Below are 22,391 nucleotides of genomic sequence, written 5' to 3'. Positions count from 1 at the left end.
TGATGTATTTCTTCACTGAAAATTTGAATCGATGTACAGAGGCACAAAGAATGTGGGTAACATTAGGCAGGACACAGACTTTTTGACAACTATCATCAATGCTACTCCATAATTGACCAGTAGGATATGCGTGTGGGTGGTTTAGAGGCCCATTTCTGTGCACTGCACCATCTAGCAAATCTCCAAGGACTAGCAATCCTCAATTTTTTTTGTTTAGGTTTCTGTCCCTGTTCAGTCCATTGTTTGAGTCCCTTCCCGGTGACTTCTCTCATGTATGTCACAAAGAACCTCAAGATATGGAAAGGGGTGTGGACTCTTTGGTAGGCCCGAGAGTAATGTTTCTTTGGCTGAAGGAAGTTCCTCATCGGTCTGATACCTAGACCCTTATTAATGGGTGACTGATAATTAATCAAATAAATCAGCAAACATGTGTTATTTAATATACTAAAAACTGTTTCTCTAGAGCTTCGACATCATATTTTTTTACAGATGTAAATTAATCGTGGTGTTTCTGAGCTGTAATCTGAAACTTGTATAGCTGCAAAGTTCTCTGACAATTAAACTCCATTTCAGTTCAACCTATGTTTACCTAACAATTAAGTTTGTGCCATTAAAAGAACACAGCTCCACTTTATTATTAGTAGAATAATACACTGAGCAGTGACCTATCATGAGCGATGCCACAGCCGATCAGCTGGGTTACACCTCTATTACATATTGGGGGAAAATTGCATTCGGAGGCTTCCTGCGGGCGAACGCCTCCGGCAAAATTTTTAAAATAAAAATACCTGATGGTCCCAGAGGAATGTAGGATTGTGGTCCAAGGCCCAGATTCGCAGTCCAGCATATGGGAACATGTCTTCCAGGATTGTATGCAAATCCTGGGATCATGTGGGTCTGGACCACCAATCACAATGTAGTGTTCTCATTCATAGTAATGGGAGCTCCGAGCATAACACAAACATAAAGAAAAAAAACCACTCTTTTAAAATTAATAGAAATTGCATTAAATTGTTTGAAAAAAATGTATTAAAAAAAAGTTTAATAGTGTTAAAAATAAACTTACCTTCATAGACAGGGTTTTTAATATAAAAATAACATTACATTTTTCTATGGTTTAAAACTCTTACGCTGGTAAAAGTAGGCTATAGGCAAATAGCCCAATTCTCTGCCTGTGAATGTCCTTCTCCCGCAGATGTGTGCGATCTGTCAAGAAATTTTGACAAGAGCGCAAAATCCGGTTATCGGCACATGCCAAGAACCGACATTTGCCAGGCCTCTTCGAGTGCGTGCGTTAAATTTGGTTTGTGAGGTGCATGTGTATTGAAACCACATAAATAGCTGCATTAGCTGTTACCCCTGTCAGTGGCACTATCATTGCATATTTTTGCAATATTAAAAAGTGCCACTGTTCGCTCATCACCCCTGTCCTTGCCCACCTACATTGACTTTTAGTCCCCCAGTGCCTCACATTCTCATGCTCATACTTAAACCCTTACATGGCCTTGCCATTTCCCATCTCTGAAACCTCCTCCTGCCCGACAATCCTCTGTCCCTGAACTTTCAGTTTCTGTAAATCTGGCTTCTTGTGCAACCCCCTTCCTCGCTTTGCCCCGGCATTGGCAGCTGTGCCCAGCCACCTTGGTCCCACTTCTGGAATTCTCTCTCTCATGTCCTCTGCCTCATCATCTCCCTCTCCTTCTTTAAGACACTCCTTAAAGCTCCCTTTTTGACCCAAGATTTTGGTCACCAACCTTCTTTGGTTCAGTGTCATTTTTAAAAATTAATCCTTGGTGAAGCACTTTGGGACGACTTCTACATTAAAAGTGCTATATAAATGATGATGCTGTTATTGCTGACATTCCCCACACCCTGGCCCATTTCCCTAATGTATCTAAATCAGCCTGCAGTCTATTTATTTTGGCTGAAGTTCTAAATTCTGCACAATCCTTAATGTCATCAGCAAACTTAAGGGCTGCACTCCTGATGCCTTCATCCAAATCATTAATAAAGATGGTGACAAAGGACCGAAATTGCCCTCCACCATAAAATGGGGTGCACCTACTGATTTCGAAGGGTTCCGTCCGTCCCAATGCATGAGGCGGACAATCCAGAGAAATTCAAGTCTTTGTTGCTTTTTTTTTAAGAGCGGGGCAGAAGTGGTCTCCTCATCGGGTCAGAGTACCCGCCACTAGCGGGGCAGAAGTGTGGGGGGGGCGGTTGGAGTGGCCGATGCTCTAAGTTATCAGCACCACACTAATGATGACATCCTGCTGGAGCGTCACAACCTCCCTCCCCTTTAGTTAAAGGGGAGGACCGCTGCGAACTATGCAGCCACTTTAGTGGCAAACACTGGCCAACCAGGAAGGGTTTCGGCAGGGCTAGTGGCCTGGCACCCAAGAGGGGGTGCCAGGCTGCCTGTTGGCGGCCCGGCCGAACCCGCGGTTATAATTAAAAATAAAATGGGAGTTGCTGGCAGCACCACCTCCCCTTTAAGTGTGGCCGTGCTGCCCAGCCACACAAAAGGGTACCAACAGAAAAAGCTGTTGGTGGCGCTGCTCCCGCAGGGCAATTCCACACGGGACAATTTCTCAGAGGGCAATTTGGGAAAGCGGGTCGCCACCGGTTGGTAAGGGATCGGCGCGTGCACGACGCGGTGGGAAAACGGATGGGGCAGACAACTACACTGCACCAAATCTAAAGTAGGGCAATATACAAAATATAGGCCCCTCCGCGGCAACCAGTCCACACCGACTGTCTAAACATTGATTACATTGGTTTCGACAACTGACTGGACCTCAACCCACAGCTGGCTATGTGAATGCAAACAATTTACAATCCAGCGTAAAATGCGACTGCTAATTCCACAGGATAGGACCTTACTTAACAGCAATCTGTACAACCTAAGAACTACTGGTCTTCCTAAATGATTGTACTATGCATCTCTTTTAATTCCTTATCACATCAAATTTACTGGCTTATAATTTCTAGGTTCTACTTGCATGCTTTTTAAATATACGCACCACATGTGCCTGTCAATAGGAACAATCCCAGATTCTATTTCTTTCTGTTCCACCTAACAAAGAATACTTTTTGCCCAGAGATTGTTACCAATAATAGCCACAAGTTTGCATAAAAGCTTTTAGTTCATCTCTGCATTTGTTTTTGCTCCATTGACTGATCCAGAATTGCAGTGATCCAGTTGAAAATTATAACTACTGCTTAAAATAAATGAACAAAGAAAAGAAACAATCCCGGATTGTTTGTCCCTAAAACTCTGCCATGTCTTGGGGCTACTGCTTCACCACATCCACAGAAATTACAGTAGCCCTTTGCAAGTGCAACGGTTTAATTTGTCTTTAACAAACGAAAATATTTTCATACCCTCGTAGCAATCTTGAATGAAACATCTCTTATGGTGCTCAGCGGTGGGTATAGACGTCCTTCTGCAAGATCCTTGTCTGTCACTAATTCAGCAATAACCTGGGCAAAGAAAAAACCTCGAATCAACACAACTAGGATTCATGCAGCATAACAAGTGAACTGGGAACATCTACAATTACTATGACAGCATCACTAATTCACCTCTATCATATATCTGGTTTATTATCAATATTTGTTGGTTTTCTTTAATTTAAAAAAAGGGGGAGAAATTTAATATTGCCCCGTTTGGGGGCGGTAACAGTCAAGAGGCGCGAGACTTAGCTCCAGGTGCTGAAGTCTCGCTCCTCTCGATAAATTTGGGTTACCGCCCCCCGAAAGGAAATGGAGCGCTAAATCAAGCGCTTCATTTCCTTTCTGGGGAGCTAATGGGGCGGACGCCTCAGCAGCACTACGCAATGTGCTGCACAGCACTGCTGTGTCCGAGGAGCCCCTACCTCACTTAAAGGGAGAGGTGCCACGCAATCGGCCCGGCACTCAAGTAGAGTGCCGGGCTGAACGATTGCGGCCAGGACTCCACGAAGAAACAGGATCAGGAGCGGCAACAACAATGTAAGTTTTTTTTTCCCCACTTGGCCACCTCACCATTAATGTTCGCCCCGGTAGTGGCTGGCCGCCCGAGACATGCGCCCTGCAGCTGTTATTACCCAGCGCTGCTGCAGGGGGCGAAAGTCAATTTTGGGGCCGGGGCGCTAACGGGGCGATGCGAACGCGATGACGTCACGATCTCCAGCCGCAAAAGATCGGGCGCAACGCTGTAGCTCCCGCCCAATATGACGGGAGTTGTTAACAGCGCAGCGTCCGGTTGTTAACTCATATGCGCCCCGTTATGTGGACGCAAATGCACCCAATTTCTCCCCCAAAGAATTAATGTCCTTTTCTACAAGGTTTTACAGCTGGCTTACATTTGCCCATTTTTATACAATGAATTTCTGTGGAGAGCCTGCATTACAAATTAAAAAACAAAATTGAAAAAGATCAAAAATTTTAGTAGAAGAGAAACATGATATAAAACACAATAATAGCAAAGCCATACGACTTCAGAGTGGGTCCTTAGAGAGACCTCAGCGCGGTGGAATGTGGATTTACGCAAACCTCAGCTGAAGTTAAGAAGATGTCATCGTTTATGTGCCTCACTCCACATGTGATAACTCCAAGTGCGACTCCAGGGAAAACGTAGGCATTGTTACCCTGACCTGGGACAAAGGTGCGACCATCAGGAAGGGTCACAGGATCAAATGGACTGCCACTGGCAAATATTCCACGGCCCTGCAGATATTGATCAAATATATTCATTAATATACTAATCAAGGAAATGCACACTATTTTTGTATTCTGGCTATGCATTTTTCTTGTCAGAATACATTGTACAAGAAAAGCATTGGAACAGATGGAATTATTAATTAAGAATTTGTATAAGTGCAGAATGTCAAGCGTAGGCAATATGTAATCTCTCTGAATGCAGAATAAATATCCTTATCCTGATTCAATTACCATTATTACCTTATTTTAAAATAATCCAGGTGCAAGTGATTGGAGAGAGAATAAAAACAAAACTATATTTCATCAAATTAAACCCTATGTAACTTGAGATTGTGCAAGAAATTAATCTTTTTTCAGACTTATCCAATCAGAGCGCAGTGAGGAGCAGTGTCAACACAGGAGACTGAGACTGTTTTGAGAGATTATAAAATTATATCAATTCAGATGAATAGGCTATTGTTTAAAGAATTCTCAAAAAGCTCAGAGGCATGTACTGCAGGCTACATCACCTGGGAAGAAACCCACACAAATTTAAAACTAATCTACCCCACAAAAAATGCAAATCTCATCCACCGCTGCTGCAAAACTTGTCTTTGAATAAATTGAGTTCGTGGCTTGAAGTAGCAAATATAATGTAGACTTCTTACTTCTGTCAGGCGATAACACTGCTCTGCTGTGCACTCTGACTTGATGGTAGGATTACTCAAAGCAAAAATAATTGGACGTTTATTAAATGAAGCCATGTCCCTTATTATCTGCTCTGTAAACGCTCCCGCAATGGCTGCTACTCCTGGGAAAATACAAAGTAAGAATAATGGTTATTTAGCATTAACAGTTTTGGTATTAAAGCATTTGGAGAATTAAACATATATACATTTAGTATTTCACATCAGTTCTGTATAACTGCAACAATACAATCTGGCATCTTTCCAGGACTAGAGACGACAGTGAGAAGGAAACAAAATTACATCTTTAGTCTTGCAATTAAGATGAGAGGGGGTTTAAACCTTTCAGGGCCGTAATTGCCCACTGTCCTAACCTGCCCTACCACTCTTAAGTGTTCCGGTCGCCCCAATGCATGGGCCGACCAATCCGGAGAAATTCAGCACTTTGTGCTTTTTTTTTTGGAGTGGGGCGGAAGTGGCCTCATCATCGGGGCGGAAGTGGGGGCGGGTCGGAATGAGCGACACTGAAAGGCATCAGCGCCGCGTTGATCACATCATCACGCTGGAGCGTCAAAACCACCCTCCCCTTTAGCTAAAGGAGAGCCCAGATAGGGTACATGTGATTTAAAAATTGGCTTCAACTTGCTTCAGCTGAAAAGAGATCCCATTGACTGTGACAGAGGAATGGCAAATACAATAAACTGACCAAGAGTGACTTCTCTTGCCCATTTTAAGAGGTCTGAGATGAATCGACTATGCGACCAAGCCAGGTCGTTTGATCTGTAAATTATGAGCTAATCAAATTCTACATGGTCAAAGCATGAAGAGAAATGTGAGACCTGGATGCAATGTGAACTTTTGCTTGTCAAATAATTCAATTCACCTAATGCTCCATTTTGTTCTTAAACTGACTGACTGATCCTGAAATTCCTCGTGTCACAGGGCTAGGTGCGCTGACTTTGTAGACGAAAAACGGCGCCGAAAACTTACCTCGGTATTCTCCCCACTCCTTGGAACGTCATAGGCCTTGGCATGGTGCAACACAAGCAGTGGGGGGCGGAGCCAGGTCCCGGCACTGAAAACAGTGCCAGGACCTCTGCACATGCGCGCACATGCGGTAGCTCCTCGTTCCAGAATCTGTGTGCGTGTGCTGCAGGCTGTGTGGGAGGGGCCCGAAGCACGCCGCCCCTAGCCCTGGCTGAATGGGCTCCCTCATCGGCGGCCAGAGTGTGCAGAGCTTGCTATAGGCTCTGTGCAACAGTACCCAGCTGCTAGTGTTTTTCTGTAGTAAAGCTTTGCTGAAGGTAGGACTTCTATTTTTTATTTGTTTATTTATTTATTGATTGATTGATTGTGTGGTCCTAAATTCTTATTTGATTTACATTCAAGTTTACTCTTCATCTGCTTTCAAAAGGAATTCTGTAAAATAGTTTGGCTGAAACTCTTATTTACAGGACTTGCTTTAATGTATTTGCTAGTTTACCAATCCATTTTTAATCGAGTTGTTTAGTGCTTTGTAAGTCTTGGTGCTTGGTGCAGGTCCTCTCAGCTTTCTTGTATTGTTTAATGTGTTATTGAATGCTTATTTTTGTGCTTTGTTTAGTGAATGGTGCTTTAAATGCACTTATGCTTCTTTAATGTTGTTGTGAAGGCGTTTAGTGCTTTGCAAGGTCCTCTCACTTCCCTTCCCGCAGCCCAACCCACCCCCTCCCCCCAATCTCTGGCTATCTGCGCTGATTTCTTAACTCACCACAAGGTTTTTCTGTGCAGCCACAAGTGACCACATACACTGGCCTAAGTTAGTTTGGAGTAACTTAGTAACTTTTAGCTGTCTAAACTTGCTTAAATGGCCAAAACAGGCGTAAGTGGCCAGTAATGCCCCTTTTGAAAAAAAAACGAATAAAAAAAAACCTAACTAACTCACTTCCACTGGAGCAAATTAAATGAGCAGAATTGCGATTTTTAAGATACTCCAAAAAAATCTAGTTGCTCCAAAAAAAAACGGAGCAACTCCTGGGCAAACTTGGGCCCACAGTCTCAGCAGTTATTCCGGGAGCATGGCTGACATCCAGCATTGGCCTTACTGGAGTTTGCAAGGTCTCATTTTAATGGAGCATGTGGGTGTAAAGCTCCACATCTCCAGTGACTGTCTGCCCATGTTGTATGGAAACTCCAGTACCCTCCTAATTATGAGCTCCTTGGCCCCGAGTAAGAGACCAATCTGCAATAATGAAAAAAGAAATCCCAGTGCTGGAGGTTATTTGCCTGGCCTGAACTGCATTGGTGAGGCTCACATCTCCCCTTGTACACCTCCAACCACTCAGTGTACTGGCTTTCACTGATACTATGGACTGGATTTTCGGCTTTTGTGTTTTCGGGGCGTTAATGGCAGCGGGGCAGTTGTGGTACCACCTGGGAAAAGTTTGCACCCTCATCTAAAAAATTTGGCAAAAAAAGCTTTGATAATCGGGGGCACAAAATCAAGTGTTACACAAGTAAGTTTTTGCTGAAAATCGCGGCGGTAAAAACGTTTCAAAATTTGCGCAAGTGCAGACACGTTTAAATTTTCCTGGGCACAGACGGTGCTTCAGGGCATGGTGGTTTCCTTCGCGCATGTGCAGACGGCCCGGCTCACTTCCAACACAGCGGGAGAGATGGCGCAGCAAGAGGGCAGATAACGTGCTCGGTGATTCGTCCAGTGGCTGCTGAGGCGTTAGTGCAGGCCATATAGAGAGGAGTTGGGCCGAATTCCATCTGGTGGCTGGAAGGAGGCTCGTGCCCAGCATCTTCAAGAGGATACGGAGGGAGATAGCCCAGGAGGTGTCAACAGCAGACACGGTGGTCAGAACTGGCATACAATGCAGCAAGAAGTTCAATGACCTCACAAGGATCGTCAGGGTGAGTACCTTCACATTTATGTCGGCCTGCCATGCTTGCAAGATCACTGTCTCACATAATGTTAAGTCTTTGATGGAGCTGCCCCTTCTCAGTTTGTTACAGACCATGGTGTGGGTTGTTGAATCCAGTAGAAAGCTGGAGGCTCACATTCCCTCTGCATTCAGGATGCACGAACCCTCTTGTCCCCCAATCATTGTCAAGTCTCCTCGAACTCCACTCTCACTGTTATGCGTTTTCCAAACATCACCCTAAGCTGCTATGCTACCGATCTCTCACCTCCACCCACTCTGAAAAACCTCAGTCAACAGTCACACAGATTGAACTGAACACATTGACACGTCCACACTGTGGCAGCTATTGAACTATGGCAGGCACATGTGGCACAAGAGGAGGTGGACCCTCATTAAACCCTTCTTCTTGCTCTTATTGCAGGCCAAGCTCTCCCATAACAGAAGGGAGCAACGACAAACAGGAGGTGGACAGCTGGAGTTCTGAGCTCACCGAAGTGGAGCTGCGAGTCTTGGCCCTCATGGGCCCCCCAGATTGCACAGTGGCCGGGGGCGATGCCGAACCCCCTTCGGGTAGTGAGGATATGTGAATGGAACTTGCGACTGATGTGACTTCCTTGACCCCTGATATGAAGTGGCGTGGTCCCTTTACATATACATGTCCAATGCCACCTTCCTGATATCACCCTGCCCCCTCCCCTGAAGGCGGCTTTCAATGGTTTGTGGACTGAGGCTCCTGGCCCCAGTGGCGTACAGCAACGCTGAGCGGGAAGGGAAGTTCGGGTGTCAGCTGTCCGGAGGGTGAGTCGGCACTGCAGTCCTGCTGAAGAACATGCAGATGTGGACCTGGACTTGGTGGCAATGTCCAATTAGAACACAGAGATGAACCATGAACTCATGGGTGCATTGGTTCAGATCCCCAAGAGCAGAGACAAACTTGCTGTGAGTGTTGTGGAGGCCGCCTCACGCATTGTCCAGCGAGGCCACTCTTGCCCACTCAAAGGGCAGGTGGCCTCCAGCAGCGTTCCAGAGTGTGTGGTGCATGCCATAGGTGAGGGTGCAGCAGCGATCGCATCGCAGGCACAAGCTATGCTCTAGCTTGGTGATGTCATGGGGCCTCGCCAGGACCCTGTTCCTTGTCCTCCTCCTCCTGAGGTGGGAGTGCAGTCCCCACTGGCAATGCCTGGCCCCTCATAATGACCATGTTGAGGACACCACAATGAATTTGGAGACGTGTTGAGGGGAATATAGAAGGCTGCCTCTAGAGCAGTCCAGGCATCGTAAGTGCTGTTTGAGCACCCCAATTATCTGTTCAATGATGTGGCGGGTGGCTGCATGGCTCTCATTGCAGCGCTGCTCAGCTTCTGTGGTGGGGTTGCGGAGGGGGATCACGAGCCAGGTGGCTAGGCTGTATCCTTTGTCCCTGCGCAGCCAGCTGCGCCCTTCCCTTTGTCACTGAAACATTCGTGAGACACTGCTCTCACGCAAGCTGAAAGCAGCATGTGTGCTCCCTGGATAGCAGGTATTCACTGCGATGATGTGCTGAGTGTGGTCGCACACCAGCTGGATGTTTAGGGAGTGGTATCCTTTCAGTTTCTGAATACCTCTGCATTGTGGAATGGTGCTCGCAAGGCCACGGGTGTGCAGTCAATGGCTCCTTGGACTCTCGGGAAGCCCACAATTCTGCCAAACCCAAATGCTTGGTCATTCTGGATGTCCCTGCTCATTGTGAACTTTATGAAGTCCATTCTGCAAGCAAACAGAGGCTTTGTGACGTGCCAAATGCAGCGATGTGTAGCGTAGAGAGATGCTGTGTATGTCCCCTGCTCCTGCCTGGAAGGAGTCGGAGACGTAGAAGGCCAGCGCCACAGTGACCTTCACTGCGATGGGCAGTGTAGTCCTGCTGGCCTGGAAGGTTGTAGGTCTGCCTGTAGGAGATGGCATATCTCTGTCCGCACTTCCTTTTGGAAGTGCAGCCTTCTCACATTCTGCTTATCAGAGAGCTGGAGGGATGAGCATTGGTGCCTGTAAACCCATGGAGGGTAAGCCTTCCTCCCCAGATGTCTTTGACGTCTCCTCATCCATGGGTCGACATGGTCAAGAGCCCTTCTTCTAACCTGACGCTGCCTGGCAATAGAATGGAGCATGATTCGCTAACAAACTAGTAATGCCCCCATTAAATTCTCTCACTGAAGTTGAAAAGAAACTGTAATGGCAGATAAAACTGCCGCTTTCAAGTCGGATCTTGACGCAGCTTGCTGTGTGCAACCGTTGCAGTCAATGTGACCTGTGATGTAGGATCCTTCTCCCTCCATTTAAATATGCCGCCTGCTGCACCCGAGGAATGCCTAGCTTTTCAGACATTTCCCTGGTCGGGCGTTTAGTGAGGCAATAGGGCCTAATTTTGCATCCAGAGCATTAGCAGAGCGTTGCACGATTGACATCATGATCTCAGTAAAACTAGAGGACGGTGCGGTAAGTCTTTGCGCCGCTGCAAACCATGAGCCGAATTTAGCCGACCGGGTGGTAAAAACTGTAATGCCTAGAAACATCCTTAACTGCCTCTCCGGGGCGCTAACACAGGCGCAAGGAAGCCGAAAATCCAGCCCTATTAGTTTCAGCCTGAACATAGGTACTTAACTATGATTTCAGTCATTTAAATATGAAAATATGAAGTAATTTTTCACATGACTTATTAGCTTTACTACTCATGACCTGAGTGAACCGCCATATGTCGTCAATTGCATTATTTCAAAGATCAACAATTCTGAGGGCACTAGGATGTTATAATGTGAAGATCCTGCCAATTCCAGCTCCCTCACATATGATTTTGTCATAGTTTGTGGCTGTGCTGTCTCTCCCATATTGCACAGTGCAGTGCAGACCAAGCTCCAGGATCCCGGTCCTGGGTCCAGTTCTTTTTAGAGCCCTGCATAAACTGCAGCGGGATGATTACAAACTAGAGAAATAGAGAAGGCACATCAGTGTCTGATGTGCCTTCCCTTCCTTCAGCAGTCCCCAGACAACACAGTATCAATTCCTGCTGCTTTTAAACAAAGATGTGCAGTTTTGTAAAAACTAACCCAACCCATTCTCCCTGTCCCGTTATCACCAGCTTTTAATTTCGATATAGAAATGAGCCTGAATTTGAGAGTCGGGATAAATGGGTCCTTTTCAGGTTGGAAATCGGTGGTTAGTGTTGTGCCACAGGGATCGGTGCTGGGACCACAACTGTTTACAATATACATAGATGACCTGGAAGAGGGGACAAAGTGTAGTGTAACAAAATTTGCAGATGACACAAAGATTAGTGGGAAAGTGGGTTGTGTAGAGGACACAGAGAGGCTGCAAAGAGATTTAGATAGGTTAAGCGAATGGGCTAAGGTTTGGAATACAATGTCGGAAAATGTGAGGTCATCCAACTTGGGGAAAAAAAAACAGTAAAAGGGAATATTATTTGAATGGGGAGAAATTACAACATGCTGCAGTGCAGAGGGACCTGGGGGTCCTTGTGCATGAATCCCAAAAAGTTAGTTTGCAGGTGCAGCAGGTTATCAGGAAGGCAAATAGAATGTTGGCCTTCATTGCGAGAGGGATGGAGTACAAAAGCAGTGAGGTCCTGCTGCAACTGTATAGGTTATTGGTGAGGCCGCACCTGGAGTACTGCGTGCAGTTTTGGTCACCTTACTTAAGGAAGGATATACTGGCTTTGGAGGAGGTACAGAGACGATTCACTAGACTGATTCCGGAGATGAGGGGGTTACCTTATGATGATAGATTGAGTAGACTGGGTCTTTACTCGTTGGAGTTCAGAAGGATGAGGGGTGATCTTATAGAAACATTTAAAATAATGAAAGGGATAGACAAGATAGAGGCAGAGAGGTTGTTTCCACTGGTCGGGGAGACTAGAACTAGGGGGCACAGCCTCAAAATACAGGGGAGCCAATTTAAAACCAAGTTGAGAAGGAATTTCTTCTCCCAGAGGGTTGTGAATCTGTGGAATTCTCTGCCCAAGGAAGCAGTTGAGGCTAGCTCATTGAACGTATTCAAATCACAGATAGATAGATTTTTAACCAGTAAGGGAATTAAGGGTTATGGGGAGCGGGCGGGTAAGTGGAGCTGAGTCCACGGCCAGATCAGCCATGATCTTGTTGAATGGCGGAGCAGGCATGAGGGGCTAGATGGCCTACTCCTGTTCCTAATTCTTATTATCTCAATTTGGGATTTAACTCCAGTTTTTCTTCCACAGCTCCTGTTCAACAGACTTAAAAAAAACTATAGTGAGGCGAAGCGAGTCTTAATATCGTGGTGACGAAGGTTATGACAAAAAGAGGTTTAAGTGCAGGAAGGCTGCAATGGCTTCTCTTCCCACTCCCGCATCCTTACTTCTGGTATCCCCAAAGTTCTATCCTTGGCCTCCTATTTCTCATCTGTATGCTGCCCCTTGGCGACATCATCCGAAAACGCAGCGTCAGTTTCCACATGTACACTGACGACACCCAGCTCTACCTCACCACCACTTCTCTCGACCCCTCCACGGTCTCTAAATTGTCAGACTGCCTGTCCGACATCCAGTACTGGAAGAGCAGAAATTTTCTTCAATTAAATATTGGGAGACTATTATCTTTAGTCCCCACCACAAACTGTTCCCTAGCCACCAACTCCATCCCTCTCCCTAGCATCTGTCTGAGGCTGAACCAGACAGTTTGCAACCGAGGTATCATATTTGACCCTGAAATGAGCTTCCTGCCACATATCCGCGGCATAACTAAAACCGTCTGTTTCCACCACCGTAACATTGCCTGTCTCCGCCCCTGCCTCAGCTCATTTGCTGCTGAAACCCTCTTCCATGCCTTTGTTTCCTCTAGACTTGACTATTCCAACGCACTTCTGGCTGGCATCCCACATTCTACCCTACGGAAACTTGAGGACATCCAAAACTCGGCTGCCCGTGCCCAAACTCACACCAAGTCCCGCTCACCCATCTGCTTACTGATCTACACTGGCTCCTGGTTAAGCAATGCCTCGATTTCAAATTTCTCATCCTTATTTACAAATCCCTCCATGGCCTCAACTCCTCTGTAATGTCCTTCAGCCTCACAACACCCCCCACACCAGAGATGTCTGCGCTCTTCCATCCCTCATTATAACTGCTCAACCATTGGTGCCAATGCCTTCAGCTGCCTGGGCCCTAATCTGGAACTTCCTCCCTAAACCTCTCCATCTCTCTATCCTCCTTTAAGACGCTCCTTAAAACCTACCTCTTTGACCAAGCTTTTGGTCACTTGCCGTAATTTCTTCTTACGTGACTCGGTGTCAAATTTATTTGTTTTGTCACAATACTCCTGTGAAGCGCCTTGGGACGGTTTACTACGTTAAAGGCGCTATATAAATACAAGTTGTTGTTGTTGATTAGGAACACTTAATTGATTAGTGACTGACTCAGTGGAGGATGAGGTGGGTGGGAAAACTGGGCTTTTTTTTTTATAATAAAAATGACAGGTGACTGAAAAAACAGACTATTTGGTCAAAAAAATGGATGGGTGGCACCCTCCATTCACCAACGAGATTCAACTCAAAGCTCCAGGTCGCAGGTCTAAGTAGCAGTTTAGCCTGGGTCAGGGCCTATTGATAGCCAGCAGCATCATGATTAATATAACACAGCTACTTTTTATAATATTGGAAAGCACAGATAGCACCTGTGGTCTGTTCATTAGAAGTAAATATTTGGAAAGAGTGTTTACTTCTTTACATAAGAACATAAGAAATAGGAGCAGGAGTAGGCCTTCGAGCCTGCTCCGCCATTTAATACGATCATGGCTGATCCGATCATGGACTCAGGTCCACTTCCCTGCCCGCTCCCTATAAACCCTTACTCCTTTATCGATTAAGAAACTGTCTACTTCTGTCTTAAATTTATTCAATGTCCCAGCTTCCACAGCTCTCTGAGGCAGCGAATTTCACAGATTTACAACCCTCAGAGAAGAAATTTCTCCTCATCTTAGTTTTAAATGAGCTGCCTCTTATTCCAAGATTATGCCCCCTAGTTCTAGTCTCCCCCATCAGTGGAAACATCCTCTCTGCATCCACCTTGTCAAGCCCCTTCATAAGCTTATACGTTTCGATAAGATCACCTCCCATTCTTCTGAATTCCAATGAGCCCAACCTACTCAACCTTTCCTCATAAGTCAACCCCCTCATCTCCGGAATCAACCTAGTGAAACTTCTCTGAATTGCCTCCTAAGCAAGTATATCCTTTCTTAAATATGGAAACGAAAACTGCACGCAGTATTCCAGGTGTGGCCTCACCAATACCCTGTATAGCTGTAGCAAGACTTCCCTGCTTTTATACTCCATCCCCTTTGCAATAAAGGCCAAGATTCCATTGGCCTTCCTGATCACTTGCTGTACCTGCACACTATCCTTTTGTGTTTCAATGCTCCAGGACCCCCAGGTCCCGCTGTACTGCACTTTGCAATCTTTCTCCATTTAAATAATAACTTGCTCTTTGAGTTTTTTCTGCCAAAGTACATAACTTCACACTTTGCAACATTATACTCCATCTACCAATTTTTGCCCAGGCACTTAGCCTATGTCCTTTTGCAGATTTTTTATGTCCTCCTCACACATTGCTTTTCCTCCCATCTTTGTATCATCAGCAAACTTGGCTACGTTACACTCGGTTCCTTCTTCCAAGTCGTTAATATAGATTGTAGGCCTATAAATCCCCAGGGCCTGAGTCTGCATCCCAGAGCACTTAAAGAAGTGGCCCTAGAAATAGTGGACGCATTGGTGATCATTTTCCAACAGTCAATCGACTCTGGATCAGTTCCTATGGACTGGAGGGTAGTTAATGTAACCCCACTTTTTAAAAAAGGCAGGAGAGAGAAAACGGGGAATTATAGACCGGTTAGCCTGACATCAGTAGTGGGGAAAATGTTGGAATCAATTGTTAAAGATGAAATAGCAGTGCATTTGGAAAGCAGTGACAGGATCGGTCCAAGTCAGCATGGATTTATGAAAGGTAAATCATGCTTGCCAAATCTTCTAGAATTTTTTGAGGATGTAACTAGTAGAGTGGTCAAGGAAGAACCAGTGGATGTGGTGTATTAGGACTTTCAAAAGGCTTTTGACAAGGTCCCACACAAGAGATTGGTGTGCAAAATTAAAGCACATGGTATTGGGGGTAATGTATTGACGTGGATAGAGAACTAGTTGGCAGACAGGAAGCAGAGAGTCGGGATAAACGGGTCCTTTTCAGAATGGCAGGCAGTGACTAGTAGGGTGCCGCATGGCTCAGTGCTGGGACCCCAGCTATTTACAATGTACATCAATGATTTAGATGAAGAAATTGAGAGTAATATTTCCAAGTTTGCAGATGACACTAAGCTGGGTGGCAGTGTGAGCTATGAGGAGGATGCTAAGAGGCTGCAGGGTGACTTGGACAGGTTAGGTGAGTGGGCAAATGCATGGCAGATGCAGTATAATGTGGATAAATGTGAGGTTATCCACTTTGATGGAAAAAACATGCAGGCAGATTATCTTATGAATGGCGGCAGTTTAGGAAAAGGGGAGGTGCAACAAGACTTGGGTGTCATGGTACATCAGTCATTGAAGGTTGCCATGCAGTGCAGGGAGGTCTTACTGCAGTTGTACAGGGCCTTTGGTGAGGCCTCACCTGGAATATTGTGTTTAGTTTTGGTCTCCTAATCGGAGGAAGGACGTTCTTGCTATTGAGGGAGTGCAGCGAAGGTTCACCAGACTGATTCCCGGGATGGCAGGGCCGACATATGAGGTGAGACTGGATCGACTGGGCCTATATTCACTGGAGTTTAGAAGAATGAGAGGGGATCTCATAGAAACATATAAAATTCTGACGGGACTGGACAGATTCGATGCAGGAAGAATATTCCCGATGTTGGGGAAGTCCAGAACCAGGGGTCACAGTCTAAGGATAAGGGGTTAGCCATTTAGGACTGAGATGAGGAGAAACTTCATCACTCAGAGTTGTTAACCTGTGGAATTCTCTCCCGCAGAGAGTTGTTGATGCCAGTTCATTAGATGTATTCAAGAGGGAGTTAGATATGGCCCTTACGGCTAAAGGGATCAAGGGGTATGGAGAGAAAGCAGGAAAGGGATACTGAGGTGAATGATCAGCCATGATCTTATTGAATGGTGGTGCAGGCTCGAAGGGCCGAATGGCCTACTCCTGCACCTATTTTCTACGTTTCTATGTAAATAGTTGGGGTCCCAGCACTGATCCCTGCGGCACCCCACTAGTTACTGATTGCCAAACCGAGAATTAACCATTTATCACGACACTCTGTTTTCTGTGAGCCAATCTTCTATCCATACTAATATATTTCCCCCAACTCTGTGAACTTCTATCTTGTGTGCAGTAACCTTTTATGTGACACCTTGTCAAATGCCTTCTGGAAGTCCTAATACACCACATCCACTGGTTCCCCTTTATCCACCCTGTTCGTTATATCCTCAAAGAATTCCAGCAAATGTGTCAAACATGACTTCCCCTTCATAAATCCATACTGACTCTGCCTGACTGAATTATGTTTTTCTAAATGAACTGCTACTGCTTCTTGAATAATGGACTCCAACATTTTCCCAACCATAGATGTTAGGCTAACTGGTCTGTAGTTTCCTGCTTTTTGTCTGCCTTCTTTTGTAAATCGGGGTGTTACATTTGCAGTTTTCCAATCTGCTGGGACTTCCCCAGAATCCATGGAATTTTGGTAAATTACAACCAGTGCATCCACTATCCCTGCCGCTACTTCTCTTAAGACCCGAGGATGCAAGCCATCAGGTCCAGTGGATTTATCCGCCTTTAGTCCCATTATCTTACTGAGTACCACTTCCTTAGTGATTGTGATTGTGTTAAGTTCCTCCCCCCAATAGCCCCTTGACTATCCACTGTTGGGATATTTTTATTGTCCTCTACCGTAAAGACTGCTCCAAAATATTTGTTCAGAGTTTCTGCCATTTCCATGTTCCCCGTTACTAATTCCCCGGTCTCGTTGTCTCAGGGACCAACATTTACTTTAGCCACTCTGTTCCTTTTTATGGGCCCAAATTTCCCCAGCCGCCTAGAGCAGTGTAGTTAGGGGTGGCACGCCGATTTTGAGAGCCAAAAAAAGCACAGAAAATTTACCTATTAATTTGGCCACTCCCTCGTCGTCCGGAGCTTCGTCCACGCTTACTCAGCGCAGCCGGCAGGAGGGCAGGGCTTGGGCCCACGTCTTATGGAGTGCCGACAGGGGGCACATGTCCGTTTGAGCTTGTGCGCATGCGCAATGGACGTTTCAGTGTGCGCGCATGAGCAGTGCAACAGGAAACTTGGCAATTGGCCAATTAAAGGGAGAGTGTGTCAGTATCATTGGTAATGGAGCATATATAAAGGTAAGGTTTAAATATTGATTTTTGTGTGGCTGAGGGCGTGAAAAGGAGTGCTGGATAGATGGAAGAAAGGCGAGAAGTGTGATTTTTGAACATTACCGGAGTGAGAGTCCAATACACGAATGGTGCAAGAGTGTAGAAGACGAACAAAGAATTTCCTCCATGAGGAAGTGGAGAAACTAGTGACTGTCATTGTGGAGAAATGGCTGGAGCTGGATATCAGCAAGAGTGTTCAGTCAAAAGTTTCACCCAGGGAAATTAAAAAAAGATGGAACCTAATTGCAGAAGAATACTCCGCAGGGGTCAATACTGCAAGATCTGGAAGCCAGTGCAAAAAGAAATGGCAGGACGTTGGTCAAGTAGTGAGTGTAAGTAATATCTTCATCTTTAAATTGAATTGCAACTGAAAATGTGATCGTTTGTATGTGTCCCACCCATCATAAACGCACCATGTCTGAAAATTAATATTTTCATCTTTGCAGAAGAAATTGGCCCACAACAAAAGGGAAAGACTGAACAGGAGGAGGTCCGCCAAATCTGCACCAACTGTCACCCCTGGAACAGAGGGGTGCTGCCTTGCTGAGTCGCACCGGCAGAATCAGCTCTGCACAAGCTGGACCCACACGCGAGGGTGAGGGTGAGTCATTAAAATGCATAGTTGCCCTTCAAATCAACCTGCTGACTGGCCTGCTACGCGTCAGACTGCCCCCTCCTGTGCTGCTAACCATTTAACTGTTCTGTTGTATTTTGCAGAAGAAGGCACTCCTCAACATCCTGAAGATCCACCAAAAGATCCAGATGTGTGCGCTCCAGACGAAGGTGGGCGGGGGGAGGAGGGGTCCATGGAAATGTGTGCACGGGAGAATTCCGACTGCGTTATGGATCATAGTACAGAGCATCACACTGCCAGAAACCTCCATGACCTTCTCGGCAACATTCCATGGGTTCACACCTTCCAAGGTCGTGGGTCCCAGTGATGGTCGTGAAATGCATCTTGGGACACTCAGTGCCCCACCGTCCCAGCCTGCGACTCATACTGGAGGGGTGCCACTAGGCAGACCCACGGCAAGGGGAAGGAGAAGCCGACTAGTCTCTCCTGAGATGCAGCCCTCAGCAAAGGTTAATCAGGTTGTGTCAGTGGGTGAGGAGACCAATGCCCTCACAAGATCACTCGTGGCGGCCGCCAGTGGAGTACGTGATGAGGTAGCGACACTGTCGGGTGAAATCTCTGTACTGAGACGCGAAGTGAGGGCGGGCATTTCAGAGGGTGTGCAAACGATGGCACATGCCATGAGGGAGCTAGCTTCTGCAATAAGGGCACAAAGGCCTGATACTCAAATGCCACTCCCACTTCAATCCACGCACCAGCCGCCAGTCAGACCCAAGCCGGGCCCCCAACCCCCTACACCACCGACCCTATGAGGAAGTGCACTTTCCCCGAGATGTGGGTGAGGGAAGGGTGCAGCCTTTCTTTGCTGTTGTTGCTGTTGAAGTGCACTGTAAAATATCCAATCAAAGATATTTTACATTAAAACTGAATCATGCTCCATTCGGACCACTCAACATTTAGGGACAATTGTAAAAAGTAAAAATCCCTCACCCCTACAGTCATGCGTGCCTGCCGCCCCTAGCCCTGGCGGGAGGGCTAGCCAGTGCGTTCTACAATCGGCAAGGTAGGGCTGCTCTATTTTCAGTAGCTGATTTATCTTTCATTTATTTTTGATGATGTTGTGCAGCTGTTGTGCTGAAGATGTTGTAATGTTGTGCTGATGTTGTGAAGGTCTTTAGTGGTTCCCCCCCGGCTACCTATGCCTACAAAAGTGGCCACATACACTGACCTAAGTTAGTTTGGAGTAACTTTCAGCTGGCCAAATTTGCTTCTATGGCCAGAAGAGGTGTCAGTGGCTTGTCACGCCCCCTTTTGGAGAGAACAAACTAACCTAGAAAAAAAACTAACTGACTTACACGGGAGCAAGTTAAATGGGGAAATTTGTGATTTTTAAATTACTCCCAAAAAAACAGGGCAACTCTTGGGGAAATTTGAGCCCTATATACCTATAGAAACTCTTGCTATCCATTTTAATATTTTGTGCTAGTTCACTTTCATAGTCAATCTTCCCTTAATCATTTTTTTAGTCATTCTTTGCTGGCTTTTAAAAGCTGCCCAATCTTCTGTCCTCCCACTAGTTTTGGCCACGTTGTAGGCCCTTGTTTTTAAACTGGATACCATCCTTTATTTCTTTAGTTAGCCACGGATGGCTATCTTTTCTTTTGCACTCTTTCCCCCTCAATGGAATATATTTTTCTTGAGTTGTGAAATATCTCCTTAAATGTACGCCACTGTTCAGCAATCGTCCTACACTTTAATTTATTTTCCCAGTCCACTTTAGCCAACTCTGCCCTCATACCTTTGTAGTCTCCTTTATTTAAGCTTAGTACGCTGGTTTGGGACCTAACTTTCTCACCCTCCACCTGAATTTGAAATTCAATCATGCTATGATCACTCATTCCAAGGGGATCCTTTACGAGGAGATTGTTTATTAATCCTGTCTCATTACACAGGACCTGATCTAAGATAGCCTGCCCCCTGGTTGGTTCTGTTACATACTACTCAAGCAACCCGTCCCTTATGCACTCTTCTTCAAGGTTACCCTGACCAATTTGATTTGACCAATCAATATGGAGGTTAAAATCACCCATGATTATTGCTGTTTCCTTTTTAAAAGCCCCCACTATTTCCTGGTTTATACTCCGACCAACAGAGTTGCTACTGTTAGGGGGCCTATAAGACTATGCCCACCAGTGACTTTTTCCCCTTATCTCCACCCAAAATGTTTCAACATCCTGATCATTTGAGCCAATATCATTTTTCACTATAGCAGTGATTCCATCCTTTATCAATAGAGCTACCCCACCTCCTTTTCCTTTCTGTCTATCCTTCCGGATTGTCAAATACCCCTGAATATTTAGTTCCCAGTCCTGGTCACCTTACAACCACGTCTTTATAATGGCGATCAGATCATACCAATTTGTATCTATTTGTGCCATCAACTCATCTATTTTGTTACAAATGCAACGTGCCTTTAGACAAAGAGCCTTTACATTTGTTTTTTTTAAACCCTTTTTTCCTGCTCGTTTCCCCTCTCCTTCAAACTCACTTTCTTTATTTTTGCTTTCTAATTTGTGCTTTTCTCCCCTCCCTACTGAATCTATGTTCAGGTTCCCATGCACTAAGCCACACACTAAGTTTATCAACTCTAAAAGCTACAGAAGCATTAAAATATCAAAAATAACTGTTGTATATTAAAGAATATTGTCCTTTAACAATCCTCACCATTATATTTGTGAAAACATTTTGTATACTTCTACAGCAGGTTTTGATGATGTCACTGGAGAACACCAGCAGGTGTTACTGAACTGGATTATAATACAAGCAGCTGCACTCATCAACCCTGTCAGGTGACAGCAATTGGTTCATTTCAAGTGTGTATGATAATCCTGCTCTTTCACAATGGTAGATACAGTAATTAGTCTGTACAAGTACCCCTGACCAGGCATCAGAAATCACTGTTTAAACAACAGAAACTTACAGAAGAAAACAATGGGCCCAACTTCGGCCATGACTTGCATCAATTTTTTTGGAGTAAGTTGTTTTTTCTGGCGCAAGTTAAAAAATGCCATTTCCCCCCAAAATTTGCTCCAGAGTAAGTCAGTTAGGTATGATTTTTTTTTAGGTCAGTTTATTTTTTCCCAAAAGGGGGCGTTCCCAGACACTTATGCCAGTTTTGGCCAGCAAAAACTTACTCCAAATGCACTTAGGTCAGCGTATGTGGCCTGCTCTGAAAAACCTTGCAGGCAGTGAAGAAAAAGCAGCGCACATTCGGCAGACATTAGGGCAGGGATAGGGGAGGGAAGGGAACTGGAGAGGACCTCAACAACCAAGCACCAAACATTGCAAGGAAAAGCTCAAACCATTAAACTACTAATAAAAATGAAGTAAATCCTATTGGAGAAATGTGAGCTGCTGGCCGCGATGTCACGGGTGGGGAGGCGGGGGGGGGGGTGGGGTGGGGAGGGAGAGAGGGGTAGCCAGAGAGAGAGAGAGAGAGAGAGAGAGAGAGAGAGAGAGAGATATGCTGGTATACAAAACACTCTTTTTCTCCCCCCGCCGCCCCCCCCCCCACCCCACCCAACACTTTCTCTCTCCCTCCCCTCCAATACACTCTTTCTCTCCCATCCGCCCCCCCACCGCCAAACTCTACTCTTCCCCCCTCCCCCAATCAAAACTCTCAAACACAACCAATAAATAAAAAATAAAGCCGAAGTCCTACCTCGCCTGGGAATTCAGCCGGCCGGCATGGGAGGCCACTCGGCTGGGGATAGGGTGCGGAGAGATCGGGGTGTCCCTTCAGCCGGGGATAGGGGCTGTGAGCATCGGGTCCTGCTCACAGCCCACAGGACACGCTGGGAGGGCAGGAGCATGCGCACAGCTCTCACTGCGCAGCTCTCACTGCGCATGCGCGCAGGTGCCGGCACTGTTTTCGGTGCTGGCCTGTTGCTCCGCCCCCCACTTCAGAATGCACGCCATGCTGGGACTCCGGGGACTCGGAAGAGTGGCCAGGATGGGGCCCCTTTCCAGCGCACAGTCAGTGCACTTAAGGTAAGTGCGTTGAAAAAAGGGGTTAGGCAAAGTTGGGCCCAATAT

The 22,391-nt window shown here is 45.9% G+C and overlaps 1 protein-coding gene across 2 annotated transcripts in view; it reads right to left on the bottom strand.

Annotated features, from left to right (window-relative positions):
• LOC139275066 (NADP-dependent malic enzyme-like) overlaps window positions 1–22,391 on the bottom strand; it is a 279,205-nt gene that overhangs the window by 2,943 nt on the left and 253,871 nt on the right. For both annotated transcript variants that reach the window (XM_070892011.1, XM_070892010.1), the window contains exons 12-14: window positions 5,352–5,494; window positions 4,537–4,710; window positions 3,385–3,483 (exon numbers count right to left, since the gene is read on the bottom strand). In XM_070892011.1, the coding sequence (XP_070748112.1) occupies window positions 3,385–3,483; window positions 4,537–4,710; window positions 5,352–5,494 (416 nt within the window). The remainder of the gene's footprint in view (window positions 1–3,384; window positions 3,484–4,536; window positions 4,711–5,351; window positions 5,495–22,391) is intronic.

This window comes from Pristiophorus japonicus, chromosome 10 (assembly GCF_044704955.1).
Source record: "Pristiophorus japonicus isolate sPriJap1 chromosome 10, sPriJap1.hap1, whole genome shotgun sequence".
NCBI classification, from domain to species: Eukaryota; Metazoa; Chordata; class Chondrichthyes; family Pristiophoridae; genus Pristiophorus; species Pristiophorus japonicus.
The sequence above is the reverse complement of the archived record's forward strand: the minus strand, read 5'-3'. Positions and strand labels throughout refer to the sequence as shown.